The following is a 23,944-nucleotide window of genomic DNA, read 5'->3' on the forward strand; positions in this document are numbered from 1 at the left end:
CTTTGATAAAATTGCAAAATATAAAATGATAAAACAAAGAAGTACCCGATTTAAAGAAAAATGTCACAGTGGACTATTTACAGTAAAACACCTTTAAAACCAAACGCTGTGCTCTGCTCTGTACGCACTGGGTGTCTGCGTAAGAGAAACCCCGCGAGTGCCTCCCTGCCCCTCGGCCCAAGCCGAGCTCCGGGCAGGCAGGGGGGCTGCCCTTGTTGCCCCCTCCACCAGCGCTTCCCTCTAACAGCAGGGGCGGGGGGCAGCTCTGGCAGTCTGGCGTTAACCCCTTGTTCAGCAGTGCTGCCTGAGGGCAAATTTTGGCCCAAGACGTGCAAAGCAAGGGGCTGCTTGGAAGCTTTCTGTTGACACTATTTTTTGGCGTGTCTTCCCCCCCCCCCCCCCCTCCCCCCGGTCAGCGTCCCTGCGTTCAGCAGAGGGCTCTGCCCTTTGCAGAGCGCCGAAGTCCCCTGCGCCCTGGCCTTTCCGTCAGCAATGCAACTATGGGGTACGAGTTCCCCTTCAAGCGTCTCTTGCCACCATTCTCATTTCTGCTTACTTTCCTGCAGGGATGACAAGATGCCCCATGTCAGCTTAGCCAAGAGGCGCAAAGCTCAGCTGAGCCTGGCCTGCGGCGGGGAGGAACAGGCCTGATGCTGGAGTGAGGCCCCTCCCGGCCCCTCCGCCCAATACCGCAGCCTTCCCGCACTCGGGGGCTCAGACACGGGCTTTGTGCGTCCGCTTTTTTTTCTGCGAGAAGCAGCCCACCTGCCTGCAGCAGAAGTGCCTCTTTTTTTTTTTTTTTTTTTTTTGGTATTTCAACCAGTCTTCCAATTCAAGAGCCGCTTGCGAGCACACAACAAAACTCCTTGGGTTTTGGGCATTCAGCTCAGGGGGAAGGACTGGGTAATGCCCTGTCCCTGAGGGCCGGGCTGGGAGAAGCCCTTCTGCCACAGCCCCGAGCCCTGGGGAAGCGCTGCTCCCACGCTGTGTCCCACCAGGCCTGTGCTCCTTGGAGCACTGCTTCACCCTTCGAAGCCGGAGCCTGTGGCAGCCCCTGCTCAGGGAAACTGGCCACACTGGGAGGTCTGGAGCCTAGGCAGAGCCTAGCTGTAGCATCAGCATCTCTGAAAATTGACTTCTAAGTGCACGAGTAGCAAAAAATACATGTGAAACCCACTTGCAATGTATATTTCCATTGCAGGCAAGTCCAGTGTCTTAAAAAAAACAATGTTTCTCCCTGTCTATGAAAAAAATAAAAAAATAAAAAAAATAAAAATAAGGCTTTTGAAATGTTAGGCATGTTATGTGGTGGAGGCACTGACCCCTCAGAGAAAGTCACCTTCTCTGGGTCATCTTTAGTGCGTACAGGCCTTCCTGTCTGAAATCAGCACCTCGCTTTGCTCAGCTCCAGCCGCTGAGCCTGTGAGGCGAAGCCAAGTGCAGCGCTGCACAGAGATGGATGGGGTCGTCCTCTCCGGCATGTGCACAACCCACCTGGCTACAAGGTGGCATCAGTCAAGTTTCGCTGCCTCCTTCCTGTGCCCCATAGCCTCACCTCACCCAAAGCCGGCTTCGCCTCTGGCTGCTTTGCCGGCTGGAAGAAATGCCGGCCTGCTCGTGGCGAAAGCCCGTTCATTTGGATCTGCCCCTGGCAGAGGCCAAGTCCAGAAGAAACAGCTGCTTTCTCGCGCCCACCAAGTTACACATAGCCAAAGCAAACAAAACAATGCCACACACACACGTGAAAAAAGCGGTCTGGTGACTTGGGAACTGGCAACTGGCAGCTCCTGCAGACTCTCTGTGCCTGGAGAACTCCCTTTCCTTCATTCCCTCCTCTGCAGAACAGTCCCAGGGTGCTGGTGCCAGCCTCAGAGAGGCGTCACGAGGACCGGCTGCCGCGCGTCTTGAACAGCAGGACTGCGGCAGCTGCTGAGAAAGAGCCGCTGGTAGCATAAACGTGTGCCCTCTCCTGCCGCGGTTCAAAACGCCCCATTCCTCTTCCATCAGACAGCTATTTTCATTTGGCTCATAATGAGCCAGCCGTCCCTCAGAGCCCTTTGGCAATACGCTCGTGATTGCACATGGAAAATAAACTTATCAAAACAGTATACGTGAGGTCATGATAAACCTATAAGAACACACCAGCCCCCTTCACCCTGCTAGAGGACGGGCTACACCTGATCCGTCTGGTACTCAGAGGCTTCAGATAGGATTTCGGAAAAGCTCAGGACGTTTTCCGGGTACTCAGAGCAAATGATCTCAAATCTGTAGTGCCTGAACTCCACCGCAAATGTGCCGAAGTAGCAGAGGATGCACATCACCAGGGCCCACTGGATCCTGGCAGCATGCATGTGGATGCTCTGCATCACTAGGACGAAATCTGGAAGAGGAAGTCAGGGAGAACATCCCAGGAGAGCTTGTGGGAGCTGGCTTGTGGGAATGAGGCAAAAAGAAGTCAGTGACTTGCTTGCGCACACAACTGATCAGTGACGGAGCCAGTGAGATGGGCTCCAGCTATGGACCCCAGACCTGCACCCTTATCTTGCAGGAACCACCCAGAGGGACTGGATCAGGTCACTGTGCCTCAGGCCATGGGAATGCCTTACCGCCTACACAGTGCACTCTCCCTTTCTCTTCAGATCACCTGCAAAGTCGCTCCTTCCTGCGAAATCTGGAAGCGTTAATCTACACAACATGGCACGTTACACTGAAAAGGAAAAGAGAGCTGCAGAGCCAAAAACTGTCTTCTAGGCTCAAATGCATGTGGGTTTAGACTGCATATTGCCTGGCACCAAGGTCTCTCTGCTGGGCCTTGTGTTATGTTTGAATGCTCCTTAAGAGCAATACTCAGCTCCTCCAAAGCCCAGGACACCTTCCTGACCTAGGGGACGGCCCTAGCTCACTGCAGATCTCCTTGAAACCTACCGGCTCTTCTGTCTCTCAGGATTTCCTCTGCACTCTGAGAACACAGGATCACCCAGCTTCACAGGTTAAAAAAAGAAAGACCAACAAAACAAGCAGCTTTGCCCATCCCTTAACCGCAAAGAGCAGGTAATCAGAGGCTTTCCATCTCGGGCCACGCTTGGGCTTTGTATCAGCAAAACGAATTTGTGCCCACATGGTTTGTCTGGCTTCAAGGCTCTCCCACGCTCCCCGTAGCGCCAAGGTTACGCTCAGGTTGCGTGGGGTGGAGAGCCAGCCGCAAACCTTTGCGACACCCGCGGGAGAAGTGAGACTGCCTCGGCTTCCCTCCCTGTAGCAGGCCCAAGCTCCTCGGTGCCAAGCACCAGGCTGGGAGGACCCAGCGTGACAGGGCAGGAGCAGCTGAGCCCTGACTCACCAGAGCAGCCCATCCCAACAGCGGGTGCCTGACCCAGCTCATCACAGCTCCCAGTGCGCAGCCCCGTGCCAGAGACACCCTTGGGGGAGCTACGGTCTTGGAGAAAGAGAGAGGAGGGGAGCGCCACAGGCACTTGGCAAACTCCCACCTTACACACACCAAAGCATGATGCCAAGCTACAAACCTTTCCAAGGAAGTTTAAGAGGGGACTGACAATACATTTCCATACTAAGCACCTTCTGGACGCTTGCCGATAAGTCCAAAAGCAGCCAAGTGACACAGGAATTATTTTAACAACATGCTGAAAAAGAGGGGGATTGGCTTATTCATGGCAGTTTATTCCTGTCCTCTCACTTGCCCCAGCATTAACGTTGATGCAGCTACGCAGCGAACTGATCTGCCAAAGCAACCCTCCAGTCCACATGAGATCTGGTGCAAACAGGAGGGTTGGATTGGGACCAGCAAGGACAAGGTGAAGAGGAAACCACAAGTACACCCAGACTGCAGACTCCACTACCAAAATCCCACTTGGTAAAATACCTCAGTCTAACTGGAAGTTGGTGTGACCCAGCAGCTTCTGAGTGCAATACCTATCTTAGAGAACAGATCTGCCTGTACCATCCTGGAGCATTTTAACAGGCAAATCAAATTTTTCTCATCTGCAGCAACCTGATTTCTTCCCTTGTTCGTTTGTTCTCCTGAGATTTTCTCCCTATATTTCGCATGATCTTAAATGCTACTGTGTAGGTAAGCAGCGGTGCCGTTAAACCACATGGCTACTGTTCAATATTACAGCCACCTCAGAAATCACTATGAATAAGTTTTAAAAATATGGGGGAAGTGAGGCCTTAGCCTGTTGTGAAGTGGTGCTTCCATGTAAAACCGGGGTAACAAAGGAACCAACAGCAAGATTATGCCAACAGACAAGATGAACAGCACTCAGAAATGCTTTCAGATCTGAGGATGGATGTGAGAAGACCCAATGTTGCCTGCTTCAGAGAGAGTCAGACATCTAGGTTACCCGCCATCCCAGGGAGCAAGACTAAAGGATACAGAGAATCATGCAGAGGGTGATGCTGGCCGACAGGGTAACTCGTGAGATCCCAACCTTCCGTCCTTCGTTCTTCAGGTTGATCTTGAGGGTGAGGACAGACTGGATCCAGCATGTCAAGGTCCCAAAGCCAAAGGTCATCAGTGTGCCCACGTTGTGGATCTCCTCATTGTTGGAAAGCTAGGAAAAAAACAGGACTGTTATTGTTTGGGCACAATAGAAATTATCTACTAGTTAGCTTGGATTACTGTTGGGGTGCGATAGAGAAGAGTGGGAATCCCTGGGGGCATGAGACAGACATGCTGTATCATTTCCTCTGGCTGAGATGTAAGGTGTCATGTAATGAAGATGAGCAGACAGCTGTCGGTCAAGCGGCTCTTCGGCCCCAAACCAAGCACAGAGGAAAATGCAAGCTCCTGAGGACCCCCTCTGCAGCAACCTGACAAGGACCAGCAACACAGCGCTCAGAAAGAAATCCTTCCCTGCCTTGGTGCAATGGCCAGGACATGCAAGGACAATCCACTGGGGTCTTATTCAGCTTCATGCAATGGAGACAAACTATGCAGCCTTGGATACCAGCTGCACAGAGCAGCGCTGCCTGGGCAGATTGCAGCCATAACCCTGACACCGCCTCCGAGTGTGAGTCAAACCACAGGAACACGCTCCTGGTTTGCCAAGTTTCTCCCAACAAAAAGCCAACGGCTTCTCCCCTCTTCCATCCATCCTCATCCACTAGGCTCTGAGGCAACAACAGCCCAACCTCTCTTGAGGGCAAGTGCTTCTTCATCCCTTGGTTCCCCGTAACACTGGGCTCAGTGACCATGCATGACTGCGAGGCAAAAGGAAAGCCAGGCTTAATGAGCAGCAGTCTGCAGAGAGATCCCTCCAGGATGCAAACACATTCAGAAAGCCCAGCGCAGCCAAGACTTAGGCTGAACAATTTCCTTTTTCCCTCTGTCCCTGAGGATGCCCTAGAAAAGAAACCATAAGGTCGTAATTCCTCCCTGTCGCCTTCTGCGACTTAACAAATTCCCATCAAACATGCCACGATTTACAAAACAATAGCCTATTATTCTGTCTTCACTGATCTCTACCCCCTCTACCTCCCAACTTGCTCTTTTTTTTTTTCTTTTTTCTTTTTTTTCTAGGATTGGTTCAAATGATGGCACAGACAGAAATGCCTTTCCCAAGGCAGCCTGCACCGCATGGGACTCACAGCCTTAACATCTCTCTGAAACATCCCAATCTGTATTTTTCCAAAAATGTGAGGTTTAATGCCACATTCAGCTCAGCAGTCAGGCAGGAAAAAAACATGGACTGAGGTCTAATTACTACATATTTTTTTCACGATTAGACACAAGATCTAAGCAAGGATGCAGCTAAACAACAAGGCAGGGATTATTAGTCCAGAATACATAACCTAGAATAATTCCAAGTATCCACTTTTAAAGAACAGGCATTTGCTCTGAGGATAAAGTAAAAGAAGGAGAGGTTGAAACTGCTTCCCAGTCCCTGTGCTGTACAAGTAATATCTTTCTCACACCTATACAAAGCTGTTGAAAGAGCCTCATAGTTCCCAGCCGAGAAGCTCTCAGGAAAAAGCAAGCATATAAGTTTTTAGTTGGCGCCGTGACTCTAAGAGAGCCACATGGAGTTAGAAAGTCAAAAACTATCAAACTGTCTCCCACCTCATTACAAAGAAAAAAAAAGAAAAAAAGAAAAGCTAAAAGACTGAGGACACACAGTTCCTGCAACCACTCCACAACCCAAGCAAGTATCCACCCTTCACAAAACTCTTATTTTTTTCTGTATTATCAGGAAAAACGGCTTTCTGCCTGCAAAGCCAGAAGAGATCCTGGCCTACGCTGACCTTTCTCAGGTCTCAGCAGATGGGGCTCGTGTCTTGCATCCCAGTAAGAGGCAAAACATCAGACAGCCGTGGGATGGGGAAACCCAAGTGCCGCTAACTCCGAAGACTTAATTTTCACTGCATGCCTAACAGACACAGCCTCATGATCACAGTGGACACATCACCCTACAGAGCAAGCTTGTGCAGCTGACAGCTTGTTTGTACTGATAATGTAGCAGAACAGCTCGAGAATTACAGGAATCTCAGCCAGGGCACCCATCACATCAAGAAAAGAAGGATTTCTCTGCTGCATCCCTCTCTTGGCCAGTCTGAGGACAAGCAGGAGGTAGATTTAATCAACAAACACATTTTAAATGAAGACACAAGATCCTGTGCTAAAATCTGTGTGGGCAGCTGTGCATCTGTTAACACAGACGCATATGTAGACTTCCAGCTCACTCCTTTTACCTAGGACCATCTGTGCCAAACCCCAGGGTTCAAGAGATTCCGTAGATGCCGGCTCCTGGCTCTCAGCACATGAAACATAAGCATGCAGCTGCACCTCCTGCTGGGAATACTTGAAAAATTATCAGGGTCCTTCATCTCAACATGTTGCTGGAGCCACTTACTGCGGCACACAGAGGTGGCAGAGCAGGTAGAGGAGGTCTGGGACACAGCCAGACACATTATCTACAGAGCTCACATCGCAGATAGTTCAAAGACCTGCTAGATCAGATCTAGTAGAAAAGCAGACACAACACAGACAGAGCAGTCCAAGGAGGAAGAGCGGGTTAAGTACTAATAAATGGGTGTGTGGAAGGGAAGTGCCTGGTGCGCAGTACCTGAAAGTTGCCAAGTAAGGTCATCCCAAAGGAGGCCAGGCATGACACCACCAGGCTGCTGATGTTCAGCCAAGGGTTTAGCACCCTGGGCTTCAGCTGGATGAAGCGCAGGACAGAAATGACAAGCGCTGAGGAAAAACAGAGAATGCAAGGTGCGTCATTATGTAAAACATAGTGTAGTAACTACACAGTCAGGGCACTCACAGACCCCTTGCCCTCCACCTGGGGCAGAGGGCTGGCTGCCAGCAAACTAGCTAAGTGCTTCTGCACAGGCCCCTCTGCCACCACTAGGCACGTGAGACATGAAACACGGGAAGACGTTCTCCTCTAACCCAAGTAACGCCAGATCCCGGCTTCCCTTCCTCCTTGTGTTTCTCTAGGAGTTAGATTGAAAACTTTGGGGAAAAAGAAGAGCACCTTCCTATATGTGAAGTTCCCAGCACTCAGTACACACCATGCACTCAAACCACAGTAACTGGGCTTGCAACAACTATCACTCCACTGACTAGCAGTGAGCTCTCTTGGAGGAGGCACATCAAACTCCAGCCACATTAGAAAACCTGTGACCAGCATATATATATTTCTGCAGGTTTTACCATAGGGCCCAGTGTCTCCACTGGGCCAGCACTGGAACCAGCAGCTGGTCCCACGAACGTACTGAGATCTTTCAAACTTTCTCCAAGCTAACCAAAATAAACAGCCTGGAATATTGCATTAGTTTTCTGCAAAGGCTGGAAGAGAAGCCCTTTTGAGGCTGCAATTCTAGCCAAAGGGACATGATGTGGAAAATGATGTGTGGTATATGATGTATGGTATACATAGCATAACCCTAGGACATTTTTATGTTGCTTACTCTTGCACTCCCTCAGGAATACTGTCGGGGCAACACAAAAAGCTAAACAAATAGTTTGCTTTTGGTTGGCATTCAAAACAGACCACAGAAAAGCAAGGTAGTTGAGATGTTTTGCTGGTTGCTGCTGAACACCTTCTTCTGCTAATGCTCAGACCGATCATATGCTTGTCATATTGTTATAAACTCTCTGTGTTAGCAAAATAGTTCTATATTATCTGCAAAAAATCTGGTGTAATACCAAAAACATGCTTTAGAAAAATTAGGGCACTGTAAGTGAAAAATATCCACCTTTATCCAAATTGTAAAAGCTGTTTTAATTTACTCTCTCATGATTTGCTCTGGAGAATCAATATCCTTATCCTTCAAAGCCTGGAAAACAGAAGAACTTTGTTCTCCACAAAAACAGATTTTTCTGTTTTTCATCTTCAGCTAATTGTTAGGGGCAGCAACCTTGTGACTATGTGAGCTCCCCTGCAGGAACCTTCTCATTTCTATATCTACAGGACAGGATCCTTAGAAAACAGAGATATTACTCCGCTGCAATTGTGTGATTTTTTCCTAAAACGCTGATGGCAACTACACAAGGGAATTAAAAGTTCAAATGCATCCAGCTTTATTCTGTATTTCAACAGATGAAGACAAAATAATACTGGCTTAATCATTAGCAACAGTAATACAAAGGATTTCACATCATCAGATCCATGAACAGTGCTTATTGAATGTTACTTATATCCAAAGACTTTTCAAAATGAATAATGAAAGAAAGAAACATTCTCCTTGTAGCTCCTACCTAGAAACGCTGCCATGTTCATGACTTGGCTAAAGACAGAGCTTGCAGGAGGTGCATCACCTGAAATACTTTGAAAATACAAAGTTTAACATTGTAACTTGGAGATGGCAAAGCTACATAAACAACACCCATTAATCAGAATGATAATCGGAAGAAAACTATGCACTTACCTTATATAAGGTGGTCTTTTGGCACCAGGTTTCCTAGGAGACGTAAGTGCACAGGAATCAAGATACAAGATTTTCTCTCTCTTTCAGCTTTTATTATTTTTTTTTAATCAACAATTGATTTTAGATAGAGTAAAACCCACAGCCAGCTCTTACCTATCTGGCACACTTAGCGGAATAATTTTGTTATCTTCCACTGCTATGAAGTACCTGTCAAATGGAGAGGAAGACCAAAACAGTGTAAAAACTCATTCTGGCTTCAATTCCAAATACCCCTCAAACAAGACAAAGCGCCTCGAAGCCCGCTGGCCCGAGGTCAGCCAGACTCAGGCCGTCCTGGCGGCAGCCTGCGTTTCTCTCTGCTCAAGCAGGCAGGACGGCTCGCTACCCATTTCCCACCCCAGTTCTGTGTCTACCTTTGTGTTACATCGGTTTCGCATGGTTAAGTAGAGAAACGAGGTCACTGAACTGAACTGGGTTAAAAATAACCACCCAGGGGAATGCTCTCTTTTTTCATCTGAATCATTTCATTCATCTGCTTCACTGTGCTCCCCACAAAAAGCTGTTCTCATACGAAGAGAGGCGATGGGACAAGAAGAAGAACAAGCAATGGGGGTCAGGCAGACGGCTTAAGCTGCCCTTGCTGCTGAAAAACATCATCCACAGACCCATGGGCTAAGCCATAACCTACAACATAGCCCCTCCTCAGGCTGAGCCCAGCTGCCGACTGCACATTTATCGCTCCCAAATCCACGCTCTGCCTGCCTGCCTGCTTGGGGAGAGCCCAGCTTAGGGAAATGCAGGTCTTGCGTGAATTTTGCTAAGAAATACAAGGGTGAAAGTGAGGTGTCAGCATCAAGCTCCTGGCAGGCTGTTGATATGGTGCTGGGGGCTGAGGAATTTGAGCTTGCGGCCCAAAGTGCTTTCCCAAAGCAAGCCTAAGCACTTCTCCAGGAGCTTTGCTGAGTCATTTAAAGAGAAGGTGATGAAGGGGATTTTCTGCATTTTTGTTCGCCTTATTTCCAGCTCCCAGTAACACGTGCCAGGAAAAGGCAAGGCCACAAACTCGGCCTGGGGAGCAAAGAAACATGGGGATGTAAATGTGATCCTCCAAGCCATGAACTGGCCCCTCTTGCACCCCTGAGCTAGCCCTGGCACAGACCAGCTCCCGCCCCACACAGGCTATCCCACACCTTGCCAGCCCCTCAGAAACTCAAGGGCAAAGCAGCCCCGAAAGCCTCTGCCTAGCGCAACCCAGCCCACACCGCAGTCGTACTCCAGGCTGCCCCAGTCTAACTCGTGCTCCCAAGCGACTGGCAGGGGGTGACTTACACTATCCATAATCCGGTTGAAGTAAACAGGGTAAACACAAGAGGCAAGAACATCCACACGCTGCATTTCTTCCTGTCCATACCTGCTAGAAGCAAAGAACAGAGGGAAAACAAAGGGAACAGAGTACAGGCAGCCTTCCTCCCTCGCCGTCCCCCTCCTCCGAAAGCAGCAAGAGCATCTACGAAGCAGGCGCCAAAGCATCCGGGGGTCCCTCTCACAACGGCCAGTCCACCGGGCCCTGCAAACCCTTCGCGCCATCACGACTGGCATGAGGAGCTCAGCTGCTGCACACGGACCGCGTTGGCCGCGCCGTGCAGAAACACCGAGGCAGACGGAGCCCAGTGCCGGGGAGGCTTTTCAGATGCGCCTGCAGGATTCGGGTGGTTTTAAAAGCATTTTCTTTGGCAGTTTGCGCGGGGAGGTCCCACGGCCGGGCACCGGGTCCCGCCGCCCCAACTCCCTCCGTCCCGGCGCCGTTACCAGTCCCACGCCCGCCGCCTCGGCCAAGCCCGCCCGCAGCCTGCGGGAGGAGAGACGCGGGTGCTCGCCCCTCATCTCTGCGGAGCACGCGGCCAGCGATCCCCCCTCCCCGCCGCCAGCTGCCAGCGGCATTTTGCGGCCCTGGGAGCGGAGCCGAGCAGTGGCACCGCAAGCACGTAGGATGCTGGCAGGTCCCAGGGCCACGGAGGCACCCGCGGCACCCTCGGACGACAGGGCAGCGCCTTCAGCACGGGCTGCTTATTGCTGCACCTCTGTTGCCTCGTTAAAGCAGCAGCTCTCCCCCGGCTCGGGCCTGGCGGGGGTGCAAAACGCCATGCCCCGGCACGCAGGTCGCCATGCCCTGAGCAACGGCGTGCCTGCGCAAAACCACGAGGCCACGATTTGGGGCCGCCTGTATGGAGAGCCTCGAGCAATCCTGAGTTACGAGCCTTGAAAGAAAAGCAATCAAATAAGGTCTATTCACTGGCGTGGGAGCAGGGATAACTGCGTACGGGGACCACGAATCACGCAAGCATTAAATACGTCAGTTGAAAAGCTGCTGCGTTTACACAGACCCCCAGTGTGCAACAGAAAAAAAACTACCAGCGAGGGGAGACGAGGTTTCCCCTCCCACCTCATCTCTAGTCCCCTCCCTCCGCAGAAGAGGGCACAAAGCTTTTCCGCGGCGGCGGCCACGCCGTGCAGCGGCGCGCTCGCCGGTCTGCCCCGCGGCCCAGCAGCACCCCTCAGCGTCGCTCGGGCACCGGCGAGGCGCAGCGGCCGCGGTCAAGGCCCGCTCCGCGCTGCTGCTGGCTCCGCCGCCGCGGGGCTGGGTGCGCGCCGGAGCATCGGCTTCCCGGATCCCGGCCCTGCCGCGGGGGAGCAGGTCGGTCCCCGCTGCCTCCAGTGACGGCCCCCGTTTCCTGCATTTGCTGCAGGAACGCCATTCCCGAGTCTCCTGTCTTCTGCGGTGACGGTCTAAGCCAAGGTAACATGATTCCCTCAGGTGAGCGGAAAGCAGATCTCATTGTGTACCCTCCCTCCCCCCACACACCGAAAACCGTACAAAGGACTCATTTATGCAATGAAAGCAAATACTAGAAATAACACTTGTCTTCACTAATGGGCTGCCACAGCTCCTTTGCCCTCCAGCACGCCTCTCGGCCAAGGCGCCGGAGCCTGCAGGAGCCACTTGGGCACCACCAACGGTGCGGAAAGTGCGGTGGCACAGGGAACGTCTCTGCGGATTCACGCCCTTGGAAAACAGCCCCAACTTTACAGAATCACAGAATGTGTAAGGTTGGAAAGGGACCTCTGGAGATCATCTAGTCCAACCTCCCTGCTCAGCAGGGTCACCTAGAGCACGTTAGACAGGGTTGCACCCAGGCGGGCCTTGGATACCTTCAGAGAAGGAGACTCCACAGCCTCTCTGGGCAACCTCTCTTGGACTGGGGAGCCCACAACCGGACACAGCACTCGAGATGAGGCCTCACCAGGGCTCAGTAGAGGGGCAGGATCACCTCCCTCCACCTGCTGGCAACACTCTTCCTAATGCACCCCAGGAGACCATTGGCCTTCCTGGCCACAAGGGCACATTGCTGGCTCATGGTCAACTTGTCATCCACCAGCACTCCCAGGTCCTTCTCTGCAGAGCTGCTCTTCACAAGGTCAGCTCCCAGCTTGTTCTGGTGCCTAGGGTTGTTTTTCCCTAGGTGCAGGACTCTGCACTTGCCCTTGTTGAACCTCAGGAGGTTCCTCTCCACCCAGCTCTCCAGCCTGTCCAGGGCTCTCTGAATGGCAGCACAGCCCTCAGCTGTCTCAGCCGCTCCTCCCAGCTTGGTGTCATCAGCAGACTTGCTGAGGAGGCACTCTGTTCCCTCATCCAGGGCACTGATGAAGAAGTTGAACAGGATGGGACCCAGTACTGAGCCCTGGGGGACGCCGCTAGCCACAGGCCTCCAACTGGAGTCCACACCACTGATGACGACCCTCTGAGCTCTGCCTTTCAGCCAGTTCTCAATCCGCCTCACTGTCCACTTGTCTAACCCACACTTCCTGAGCTTCTCTAGGAGGATGTTATGGGAGACAGTGTCCAAAGCCTTGCTGAAGTCAAGGCACACAACGTCCACTGCTCTCCCCTCAGCTACCCAGCCAGTCATTCCATCACAGAAGGCTCTCAGGTTGGTTAAGCAGGATTTCCCCTTGGTGAAGCCATGCTGACTGCTCCTGATCACCTTCTTTTCCACCACCTGCTTAGAGATGACATCCAGAAGGAGCTGTTCCATCACCTTTCCAGGGATAGAGGTGAGGCTGACCGGCCTATAGTTGCCTGGGTCTTCCTTCTTGCCCTTTTTGAAGACTGGAGTGACACTGGCTTTCTTCCAGTCCTCAGGCACCTCTCCAGTTCTGCAGGACCTTTCAAAGATGATGGAGAGCAGCCTGGCAACAACATCTGCCAGCTCCCTCAGTACCCATGGGTGCATCCCATCTGGGCCCATGGACCTGTGAACGTCAAGCTTGCCCAGAAGATCTCTAATCCTTTCCTCTTCAGCCAAAGGACAGTCTTCCTTTCTCCAGAAAGCTTCCCCTGCGCCACACAGAATCCTCCATCCACCGACAGCTAACAGAAAATGATGTCTAACATCACTATACATTAAATGAATGATCAGCGCAGAACACAGGATCCCTATGGGGTGATGGTTCTGTGAAGCACTTGCAGACAGTGAAAAGAAACACCCCAGAAAGGACATCCCTGGACCCTCCCCATCACGCCCGCTTGGGTTGGCACCAGAGAGCAGCAGCAGTGCTTCTGAGATAGCACAACAGGCACCCGCGTGGGCCCAGGTGTCCAGCAAGGGCTGAGACTTTTGGAAAACAACCATATTACATTGGGCCAGCTGTTCCTGCAGGGCACTGATGACCGGGCAAGCCACCTCTCACAGCTGCTGCAGGGCGGCTGAGTAGGTAAGATACTGCCTCGGAGAGGCTGCTGTCGTCCTCTCTGCTCCACCACCTCCGAGGGATGGGGTGAGCTGAAGCATTTGCAGGTGGTGATCAGGAAGGTGATGGCTGGACCTGAGGTGCTGCTGGCAGCTGCCCAAACACCCACAAGCGAGCTGCCCCTATCTTATGGGCAAAAACCAAAAGTGGGAAAGAATATGTCCCATGTCCTCAAATGCCTTTTCATGCTGCCCCTTGGCACACCCTTGGCACGTTAGGCACCTATGCTGGCTCACATTTCCATGCGTGCCAGCGCACCACCCTCTTGCCTGCACCCTGGCAGCAGTGCCCGCCTGCTTTCCACTGCACCAGCCATGAGAAACCAGAGTGACCATGGCACCAGCTCCCCACCCCCAGCTTTGCTTCTGTCTCTTCTCCCAGGAGGACTTTTTTCCCATTCTCCCACCTCAGACTGAGCAAAGGATACCTGCAGCCTTTGTGTGGACATAGCTGACCGCTCCCCCACAAAAGCACTGCCACCTCCGGAGGTTCCCCACGAGACCTGAGCAGACTCCACAAAGAGCCGGAGGCCAGTGGGCAGATGGCACGGACACAGCCCGAGATGCGAGGCAACCTGCCCACCGTCTCGTGGCTCCTCATCTATCACCTTCCACCACACAGCGCGGCTGGCCACGCGGGAGCAGATACAGCCCACAGGGGAGCTTTCTCCCCCTTTCAGCAATGCCAGTTATCAGAAAGCCAACCAAACTATCGGCAAGTGCACGCTGGAGGTGGGCACAGACCCAGCTGGGTTGTGGAAGGGTTATCAAGGCCAGATGTATTGCCCCGTCAGCATAATTCAGCTCTTCTGCCCCGAAAAGCCTTGCTAGGGACTGAGGTGTCCCTCAGATGAAAACCAAGACTCCTCTGCACAGCTGTAGCCCAGAAGGATCCCTCTCTTCTCTGCAATTCCCTGATCAGTGACCTCTTTTTGCCTCAGTTCTGGCCATGAATAATCCTGAAGAATGAGGACAAATAAGGCAAAACAAAATACATCCCAAAAGAGCTACTGAACTGCTAGCAGAGATAAGGTTCAAACTCACATGTGCTTGAAGATGTTTCAACATCCTCATGTGGGCAGAAGTTGGTTTAAAACTAGGACTCAGCGCCTGGGCATTTCTCATTTTCTTCCTGCTGTGTTATTCAGGAGCCAGAAGAAAAATTACCTGTAGCTTCCCTTTCTTCCAAAGGAAAAACCTCAACAGGTGCCAACCTTGCTTCGCTCTGCACTGCTGTTCAGCAGAGATCATTCTCCATAGTTGTCTTCAAGCTAACCTGTCCCCTCCACAGACAGCCCCGATGTTCGTGGCTTCAAGCTGGGAGACCCCAGCATATCCTGAGACTTTCAGCAGCCAGCAGCAACGAGAGAATAGGGAACGCAAAGGACAGGAACCCTCTGCAGCACCCCAGCAACAGAGCCAACGTAAAAGACTGAGAGCAATAGGAAAAATAACCGGAATTCTCCACAGGGAACGCAGAAACAATTCTGTTTTCAGTTCGATGCTCCACAGGGAGGTGGCAAAGCCAACCTTCCCCTGAACAGCTCTGCTACGCATCGCTACCATGATCAAAGATGCCAAATCAGAGCAGTCAACTCCAGCTGGCAACAACAGCCATTTCCACAGACCCATGTTTTCCTAAATAAACATATTGTGTCCAGGAGGCAGTTAGAAACCCATTTGTTTTCCACTTTCAAGCTTTTCTTAGGAAGGTCTTTGGCAGCTGAAAGCCCCTGTCATGCAATGGCTTCACAAAGGCTAATATGAACACGTACGTTTTCAGCTCCGCAGCTGACCTCAGCCCACGTTCCCAAAGGCACACATCATGGTTTTCTGGTCCATCTGGATACAGAGTCTCACACCAACATGGCAAAAATCCCACCAAGGCGTGCTCCTGCAGCCAGCCATCACGGGACAGGCGCAGGACTGCAAACGGCTTCACGTTCACATACACCCTGCCATAGGATATTTCTTGAGAAGAGAATTTCTTTCAGTGTAGACTTATTCCATTATTTCCATTCCCATTTTTATTTCTAAATCTGCTCAGACGATTTGCTGTTTGCTTTGCTTTATTACCATTGCCCCACTACACCCCCTCAACCAATTAAGCTTCTATGCCTTGAATGTACGCACTTCAATTACAGCAGGCAGCTCACCAAACATATACTGCCGCTTGCTCAGGGTTCATTTAATATAAGCATCTTAATTTCATCTGCCAAGCAAAGTTACAGGCTCTTCCTTAAGTTGATTTCGCCAGAGGATAGGAATGTAAGGAGGAACAAAATTATCACGTTAACAGAGTTGTACATCTTTTTTAAGACTAGAACATACTGATGCATTTCAAGGGCCCATACTCAAGCTGCGGGATAAACCAGAGCAGCATTCCTGTATTTCACAGCACTGGGCCACTGAGTCATTTCAGAGACTGCAGATGCAGAGCCAACAGCATTGGAAGAAGGAAACTGTTGAAAACATAAAGCAAGTCCTAAGGAATTGATGCCAATTGGCAATAATCAAAGAGGAACAAATGCAATTTATCTTTTTTTGGGGGGGGGGGGCAAGGGGAGCCTGCTACAGCTCTATTTGCCTTTTAAAAATAAAAATAGCCAAATTTGATATCTAATCATTATAACTAAAAGCATACAAACAAGCACATTACGTCATCCGCCACCCACAAGCTGCAAATGCCAACATAATAAAGCAGAGTGTTTTCAGGTTTATCTCAAGGTTTCTGGTCTGAGTGCACAAAGAGAAGGATGAGGGACAGCAAAGACTTGTAAATAAATAACAAAATAGTGGGACAATGGGAAAGAAGCTATCCCCCACCCATTGGCAAGATATGACCTTCTGCTTGCTCCAGGGACTCACTTACACTCTCCAGGCTGTGCAGTGGCCAAATGCTGTATTTAATTAATTATTTACTTAAGAGATTTATGGGAAAAGGTAAAAGCATCTCCAGGTTGCATGCATAGGAAGCGAGAGATGCTTCAATAACCCTGCAATGATGTCGAGAAGCAATGCTTTCACCCAGAGAAACTTCCCTACCTATTTCATGTCTGATTTCACATACTGCAAATGCATCCAGCATGCTAATGCTCCGGCCATCAAAAATGTAATGGAGATGGGTGAAGTGCATGAAAGGAAAGAAACCTTCCAGTCATCAAAAAAGGATCAGAAAAGGTAGTATTAGCATCCACTTCCCCACACTGTCCCTCTTAGGCCTATCCAGGCTTACTTGGGAAGAAAATGCCCAGGCTTCTGGCAGGAGTGCAGACTGGTGGGAATGATCTTAAATAGGTAAAAAATTCTCCTTTGAAGCTCAATTCTAAGACACAGATTCTGTGCTTAGTTCAACTGATTCCTGAGTTTCAGGTCGTAGAAAATCAATTCATTACTAGTTTTGTAAATACGTGTCTCTGTGTGTGTACTTATACATTTAAATATACAGCCTTTCCTGAGCACCTGGGTCAGAGCAACATGCTGCTGACAACAAATCCTGCTCAAAGACAGTATCTTAGCACCCATGGATTCCTAGGCCAGCACCACCCCTCTGCACCTTACTGTCTTCCCCCAAAAATGCACTTTGTATACTGCTTCCTGCTGTCATACAACCTATGCACTCAATTTTACATGAGTCCTTACAGGCCATTTAGGAACTGGTGTTGCGCCGCTGTGTTAAAGCCAGAGATGTTGACTGTAGACTCTTCCGGGCTGAGCCTGCCTTCTCTGCACTTCGTGTTGTACCAGTCAGGTGTGTCCTGCTTCAAGACCAGTGTCCTAGAAGCTATAAAATACAAACAAAAATAATTAACTACCTTAAAAACGTTGGCGAGTTCTGCGGGCCTCTCTCGTGCTGCGCTCAGACCCATGCACCTACATCAGTTTGCACTGATTCCCTTGGGGTCTCACTTTTGTGATGACCAGGGCTTGGGCAGTTGTGTCCTTTGGCCCGGGCCTCCAACAGGCAAACGAGGCAGAGGCAGGAGGTGCATGAGGCAGAAGCACGGAAGGAAATGGCTCGGTCAATGGGCAGTGAAACAGGACTTCAGCAGCCTGGGCTTAGAGGGAGACCGACAGCAAGCTGCAGAGCACTGCATTTTGCAGACACGGTGTGTTTGCCCCATGGCCCTGTTCAGCCTGCGAGCGCCCACTGCAACCATGTCCGGCCCGGCTGGCTCCTAATGATCTCAGTAGCTGTGCAAGGCAGGCAGCAACCAGCCCCAGCAACTCCTTCCGATACGGGCACACTGGTCTGCCCAGGACGCAGGACAGCAGCCTTGCTGACTCTTCAGTAGCTAAAATATTCAAGGCTGGGGCCACTTTAGCCACGCCACTCCTAAGAAGCACTGCAAGTCTCTAACAGTCTCAGAACAGATCTAACCCCACAGCCCAACATCCAAAGGGTGTATTTTCCCCGTAAATGATTAGCCAACCCTTTGGTACTAAAGACTTGTGAGAAGGGCTATTTCTGCACTGCTACGGCACTTCCTCCAAAGTCTCAGCCAAGCACCAAAGAGGTGAATTACCGGAAAAGGAGAAGTGCTATTTATCTCCACATTAAATAAGAGAACAGCACCATTCCTGCTTAAGCTATGCTGCAAGGGAAGAGCCTCCAAAACCATTTCCCTGCTCTGCAAATTAAAAAATGCAGGGCGGTTTTGCAGCAAAGTCTCAGAAAGTCTGAGGCACCTTGCAGACATGCAATCCGGTGACCATCACTCACTTTAACCACCCTAATCCAATGCCCTCTCTGCCTGAACCGGCAACAACAAGAATAGCTGTTTCGCTTCCACAAAGTCTAGGGATTTCAACTGTGTATTCATAGATTATTTATAGAGTTTTGATGACAAGTTTTGTTTGCTCCTAAATCCCCCAAACTCCAATGCCTTCATGCATTTCTAATCTGGAGGAGCAAGCAAAGCCAAGAACACACTGCAAAGAAAGTGGATAGGATGCCTGCATGAAAGGTTGGTCATATTACCCGGAAAACAACTTAAGTGTTAGGAGTGGCAAAGCAGGCACAACAGGGAGGCAAAATCTGGTGAAGAAAGAGGCAGATACGTGATGTGGAATTTCAGGCAGCTTTGAAGGTCAGGAAAGACAGTAAGCCTGGCACTTGCAGAAAAGACTTCACACAGCAGTTATTTATAGTTACATTTCTGCTTTCTCTTGTAGTTTATGCACTAAAGAGTATGTGCCCTGGAAGGCCAGCAGAGTTGCGGGTTTCCTCTCCTCTGCTACTCTGTCATTGCTCTTTCCACCACAAACACAAAACATACACTCAGGCTATACAGCCTTCCAAATGGTATAAAAAAAGACTCTTCCTTATGTTCACCTGGTGTTTCAGCTCTCTTGTTCCTTCTCTCCCTTTTTGACCCACCAGCTGGAAGCGCAAGCTCCATTTTGTCACCACTTGGCACAGATTAAACCTTGCAACTCAACACTTTCGAAGACATGTGCACTGTCCACAAAGCAGCATCAGCTTTGGTTACACCAGTGGGCACTACCAGCAGAAGCGTAAACGTGAAGCAGTCTGCACTTGTCAGGAGCAGGGAGAACATCCGAGGCCTGTGAACTTTTAGGGAGTGTGATACAGCACACAGCACTTTCTCAGAAGAGCAATTTTTCTTCACACATCTGTTCAGCATTTGCTGTGGCAGTGGCTTGTGCCTTCTCCTCTTTTCAGGTGGCAAACTAAGGTCGTCTTCACCTTGCATTGATCCCCAAAGCCCCAGAGAAGCAGCAATGATGGCACGGACTGGCCGGCGAGTTGCAAGGAACAAGCGGGCAGCACCTGCAACTTAGCTCTTTTCATTACGCTAAGAGAGCCCTTTCTGGCACAGAGATTGCCAAGCGCGCAAAGTACCAGCATCACCTATTTGCCCAAGGTTTACATTCAGGTGGCACCTGCAGAACAGCAGGAGCTTTGTGTTTACTTGCTCCACGTGCACTTCCAAGGCAGACACATCCTGAATCGTGAGTTTACACAAGACAGAGTGCAAACAACATTAGTGTTAACAACAAAAGAACAAGAACAGTAGGTAAAACAAGACTGACAAGACACGACACCCGTGTTTTGGCTTCATTTGCACCTACGGAAATTCCAAAGGCTCCTCGCACTACTGAAGTAATACATTGATAAATGTATCCACCATACTCATTCTTCTTTTGTACTTTATCAGCCGTTAGTGCTGACACAAGAATGACTGATTTTGAAATCACATCCCTTTGACATTTGTATCAGGATGAAGTATTAGGAGAGGTGAAAGCATCAGCAGATTTCTGGGCGTTCAGAGGAGGCCCTTCACATGTTAGAGGGCTGCACTATGAAAGAGACTGTGCAGCCACCAGTAAACCCCAGTCGTGCCTTACAGGAAGCAGGGGAGAAGACGGGCAGACATCTCCACCAAAGGCGTGAAGCTCCTGGTGGTACAAAGACCACTCTAGCAGAGAGACTGCCGCAGGAGTGATCGCCTTCCTGAGGCAGGCACAGCCATCCGGGGCAACCTTGGCAATGGAAACGTGCATTAAGCTCTGCACCTTGGATGACAAGCAACGCGGCCTGCAGAGATGCACGGCGAGGAGAGTTGGGCACCTAGAAGCCTTCTGGGAGGCTCCCTGAGACCATGTCAAATCCCAGTATTATCATCTCCATGGTAGACAATGAGGTCTTAAGAGTTGCCCAGAGGTCACACAGGAAATCTGTGGGGTGGAGGAGCACGTATCAAGTCCCAGTCCTGAGCCTCAACCCCGGGCACCTTCTCACCCGCCAGTGATCGCTCCTAGCCACTTATTCCTCTGAATATGTTACTTAGGATCCTCTTTGCTGCTTCCCACGGACTTTTCTCTGCTCCTTCACTCACATCTCTCCTGCAATCAGAACTTATTGTTTCAGCTTGGATTGCAGGATCAGGACCTTAAAGTGTCTCTGTTGGGCCAAATCATAGGTCTTGCAAAATTAAGCTGTCTGGAAATTGCTGGGGGAGGAAAGCAAACCATGGACATGACATATCTTCCAAGAAAAAACAACTAAAAACATTTGTGCTTTCAAAACACACATCCCTGCTCTGCATCCGAACAGCAAACATTGCACCACAAAGAATCTTAAAACGGGAAACGAAACCAGTGAATTGACTCCCATCACCCAAGCTTGGAAAATGCTGACAGCAAAATACGAATAACAACACAAGAACCAGACCTTCTGAAGAATTTAAATTTTAACAGCACTAAAGTGACAACAGAAGCCACATCTTTGTCAACCAAATACAAGTCCCAATTATTCAGTCCTTTACCTAAAGGCAGAAAGTTAGGAAGAATCAAATCCCCTTCTTTAAGGCAGTATTATCACTTACGCAAGAAGCAATAGGCGGTTGGTTGGTATGTACCTTTCCCATACTTCCCTACTCCATGTTGGGCTGCTATTTATAATTAACCATACACATATATGTTGCTATGACATAAGGACTGCATGAATGCTAACTAGACAGTCCTCACGGCCACCTTCCCTAGAAGCTTTGCTTAAAAATCAGAAGCGAACTGAAGGGAAGATGAGCTCAGACCTTCCCCCACCTTTGCATCCCGAGGGCGCCGAATCACAGCTCTGGTACGAGCACAGTGCTATAAGGAAAAGCTAACGCAGAGGTCCCAAGCGACCTCCTCGTCGGTGGACACCAGTGCCAAGCTGGTGCCTGAGGGACCACAGTGGAGCCGAAGGGGCTTCCCTGAAACCTGCTCCCTTCCCGGGGGGTTGCCAGGCCACAGCCTGCGTGCCGGCGCCCAGACCGGAGCTAGGGAAGGGAAAACCTACTCGAGCCCACAGCCTCAACCCGTACGAACGTCTCCGCAGACGGCGAGGCGGCTGGTCCGGGCGGCAGCCGGCCGGCCGGCCCTGCCTGGCCCCGTCGCCATCAGACCCCCCAAGCCCCTTTCAGACGGAGCCAGCGGAAAGGCTGCCACGGAGAAGCCCGGGAACAAGACGGACGCAGAGATCATTACCTAGGAGGTCTCACCCGTGACGGGACCCCGGGGAACTGCTTCGGGCCCCGGAGGGTGCGCGCCCGGCCGCTGCCAAGGGGCTCCTCCGGCCTGCTCTGCGCCGCGGCCGCCTGCGGGGAAGCGGCGCGCCCCGGGAGCGCCGGCACCGGGCTCCCAGCCCCGGCCGAGGCAGCCGAGCGCTGCAGCATCCCGCGGCCGCGCGTCAGCCGGGCTCCGGCCCTCGGCCCCTCCGCGAGGGGAACATGGCCGGGGGGGGGGGGGGGCGCGTGGCGGCGCCGCCGCCAACGGTCGCTCGCGGCCGTTACGGGTGCGGCGCGCGCGGCGCGGCTCGGCTCGGCTCCTACCTGCGGGCGGCGGCGGCGGCCCGAGCGGCAGCGGGAGCGGCGGCCCGCTGGGGCCGGGCTCCCCCGCCCGAAGGGCGGCCCCGGCCGCCCGGCACCGCCCCGGCCAGGCGGAGTCTGCTGCCGCCGCCGCCGCCCTCCGCGCTGGCGGCCACGGGCGGGCCCGCGGCGGCGGGTGGCTGCGGCGCTGCTGCCCCGTCTCGGCCCGCGATCGCCTCCCCGCCCCGGCTCTCCCCGGCGCGTATTGCCGAAACGCCGAGAAACGGCTGCCGCGAGCAAACGCAGCCGGCAACTGACGGCTGCGGTGCAAATTGTGGTCAGTAATACACGCCCTTTCGTTTTTACTCTGTTACGGGGCAAAGAAAGGCAGGAGGACTTTTAGGTGTACACGGATAAAACAATAACTCCAATTTTGCCCCACGCTGGGAAGGTCTTTGAGTTCAAGTAACCTTTTGCTTTCAGCTGCCAAGGCTGAAGAAACCTTGGGCCCAACAGGTGGGAAGTGGCAAAGCTTCGCTGCAGTGGCTTTGCCCGGGAAGGAAAACCCACGGAGCAACCAGAAACAGGCTCAGCCACCACACCTCTGCTGCCAGCCAGCCAAAGCTGGAGGAAAGAGGCACCACAGCATATGGGATTTTAAAGCAATTTCATTTTCTCAACGTTCAAGTCCTGTTGCTCGCAGGAGTTCCTTTTCGAGCAGATGTTGTCCCTGTAAGCGTTGGAAAATGCACGGTGCCGGCAGGCCTGCCAACGACCCTGTAGAAATTAAAAATCACCACTTAGAAATCTAAGGGCATTTCCGACGCCTGGCTTTCACCCTGAGGATAGTCCCATACCCACACGACCAAAAACACTGTCTCCCCGCCGCAGTGTGATTGACCTCTCCAGCCAGGTTGTCTCGGGAGTCTTGTCCTGGCCCCTGGCCCACGCTGGTTCCCTGTTCGGGTGCGACCGCAGGGCTCAGGCAGGGGGGCAGCAGGAGGGGGGACACCAGAAAAGGAGCTCTTTTAGTGTGCAACTTCAGTGCCTTGGTCCCCGACGGGTTTTTTCCTGCTGGGCCACAGGCACGGGAAAATTTCCCCCCAGGAATCTACCTGGAAATGCAGCTGGCCAGGAAATGGGACCAGATCAAATGCAGGCAAGTGTTCAAAATTATCATTTTGTGGCCTGTTAATTAACATTTCCTTCACCAGGATGCTTTAAAGCACAGGGGTGCTCTCTGTCCAAATTTCACCATGTTAGTGCTTTTAATTAAGATTTGATTTTGCACTGCCTCCATGTCTACACCTGTTTGGGTAAAGGAGAGAGGGAGCGACAGTCCCAAGCCCTGTGTCCCCAGGGCTGGGGGTGACATGACATTGGAGGGAAAGTAGCAGGACCTGGCCTCAGAGGTGTTTTATTTATCATGTGAAAAATAAGACGCCCACAGCACCAAAACCCCCTGACAGACTCAAGCTTAGAGAGAAACCAAGCAAGTTCCCTGTTGGCTTGCAGCCCTCCCTGGGTGCTGTTTACCACTGCAGCCTGGCTATGGTTTTGCTGGGCTATTTTCTGGGGAGCGTGGGGAAGGATGAAAGGGGAATTGCTGGTAATTTCCTTTCATTTCTGGGAAAGTCATGTATACTAAAGAGAGTTTAAGCATCTGGTTTTCCCATTTTGCTCCCTTCCACCTCAAATTCAGGATGACTTTTAAGTGATAGCCCTCATTTTCATTAGCTAGATCATCTCTCATCTCTGCCCAGAACAGGCAATAGCCTCTCAGCTTTGTTTGGCACAAGCCATTTGCAAATTTCTCCCTGTGTGCGCATATTCTTCCCTTTGCATTCAACAGGCAAAATTTTCTTGCACCTTAAAATACTGTGGAAATGAACACATACACTCTTCTTAGCATGCTGCAAGGAAGAC

The 23,944-nt window shown here is 51.3% G+C and overlaps 1 protein-coding gene across 5 annotated transcripts; it reads right to left on the reverse strand.

The window, feature by feature from the left end:
* Positions 1-402: 402 nt before the first annotated feature.
* TMEM150C (transmembrane protein 150C) lies at positions 403-22,110 on the reverse strand. 5 transcript variants are annotated; one of them, XM_062574286.1, is made up of 10 exons: positions 22,043-22,110; positions 17,346-17,487; positions 15,479-15,658; positions 10,225-10,306; positions 9,049-9,102; positions 8,896-8,928; positions 8,726-8,793; positions 7,083-7,210; positions 4,394-4,571; positions 403-2,380 (listed from the first exon to the last, which is right to left on the reverse strand). In XM_062574286.1, the coding sequence occupies exons 4-10, from the start codon at positions 10,302-10,304 to the stop codon at positions 2,172-2,174; spliced, it is 750 nt and encodes a 249-aa protein (XP_062430270.1). In that variant the 5' UTR covers positions 10,305-10,306; positions 15,479-15,658; positions 17,346-17,487; positions 22,043-22,110; the 3' UTR covers positions 403-2,171. The 5 variants fall into 5 exon arrangements, with proteins under 5 accessions (XP_062430270.1, XP_062430271.1, XP_062430269.1 ...); XM_062574287.1 differs by having other exon boundaries at positions 15,479-15,674; XM_062574285.1 differs by lacking the exon at positions 15,479-15,658.
* Positions 22,111-23,944: the final 1,834 nt, after the last annotated feature.

This window comes from Rhea pennata, chromosome 4, assembly GCF_028389875.1.
Source record: "Rhea pennata isolate bPtePen1 chromosome 4, bPtePen1.pri, whole genome shotgun sequence".
In the NCBI taxonomy this organism is placed as follows: Eukaryota; Metazoa; Chordata; class Aves; order Rheiformes; family Rheidae; genus Rhea; species Rhea pennata.

What these genes read in the sequence shown, in the direction of transcription:
- TMEM150C (XM_062574283.1), bottom strand. An exon ending in TCAACCGGATTATGGATAGT is followed by an intron (nt 9,103 to 10,224) that starts GTAAGTCACCCC and finishes TCCATTTGACAG; the next exon opens with GTACTTCATAGCAGTGGAAG. An exon ending in CACCCTCTGCATGATTCTCT is followed by an intron (nt 2,381 to 4,393) that starts GTATCCTTTAGT and finishes TTCCTCTTCCAG; the next exon opens with ATTTCGTCCTAGTGATGCAG.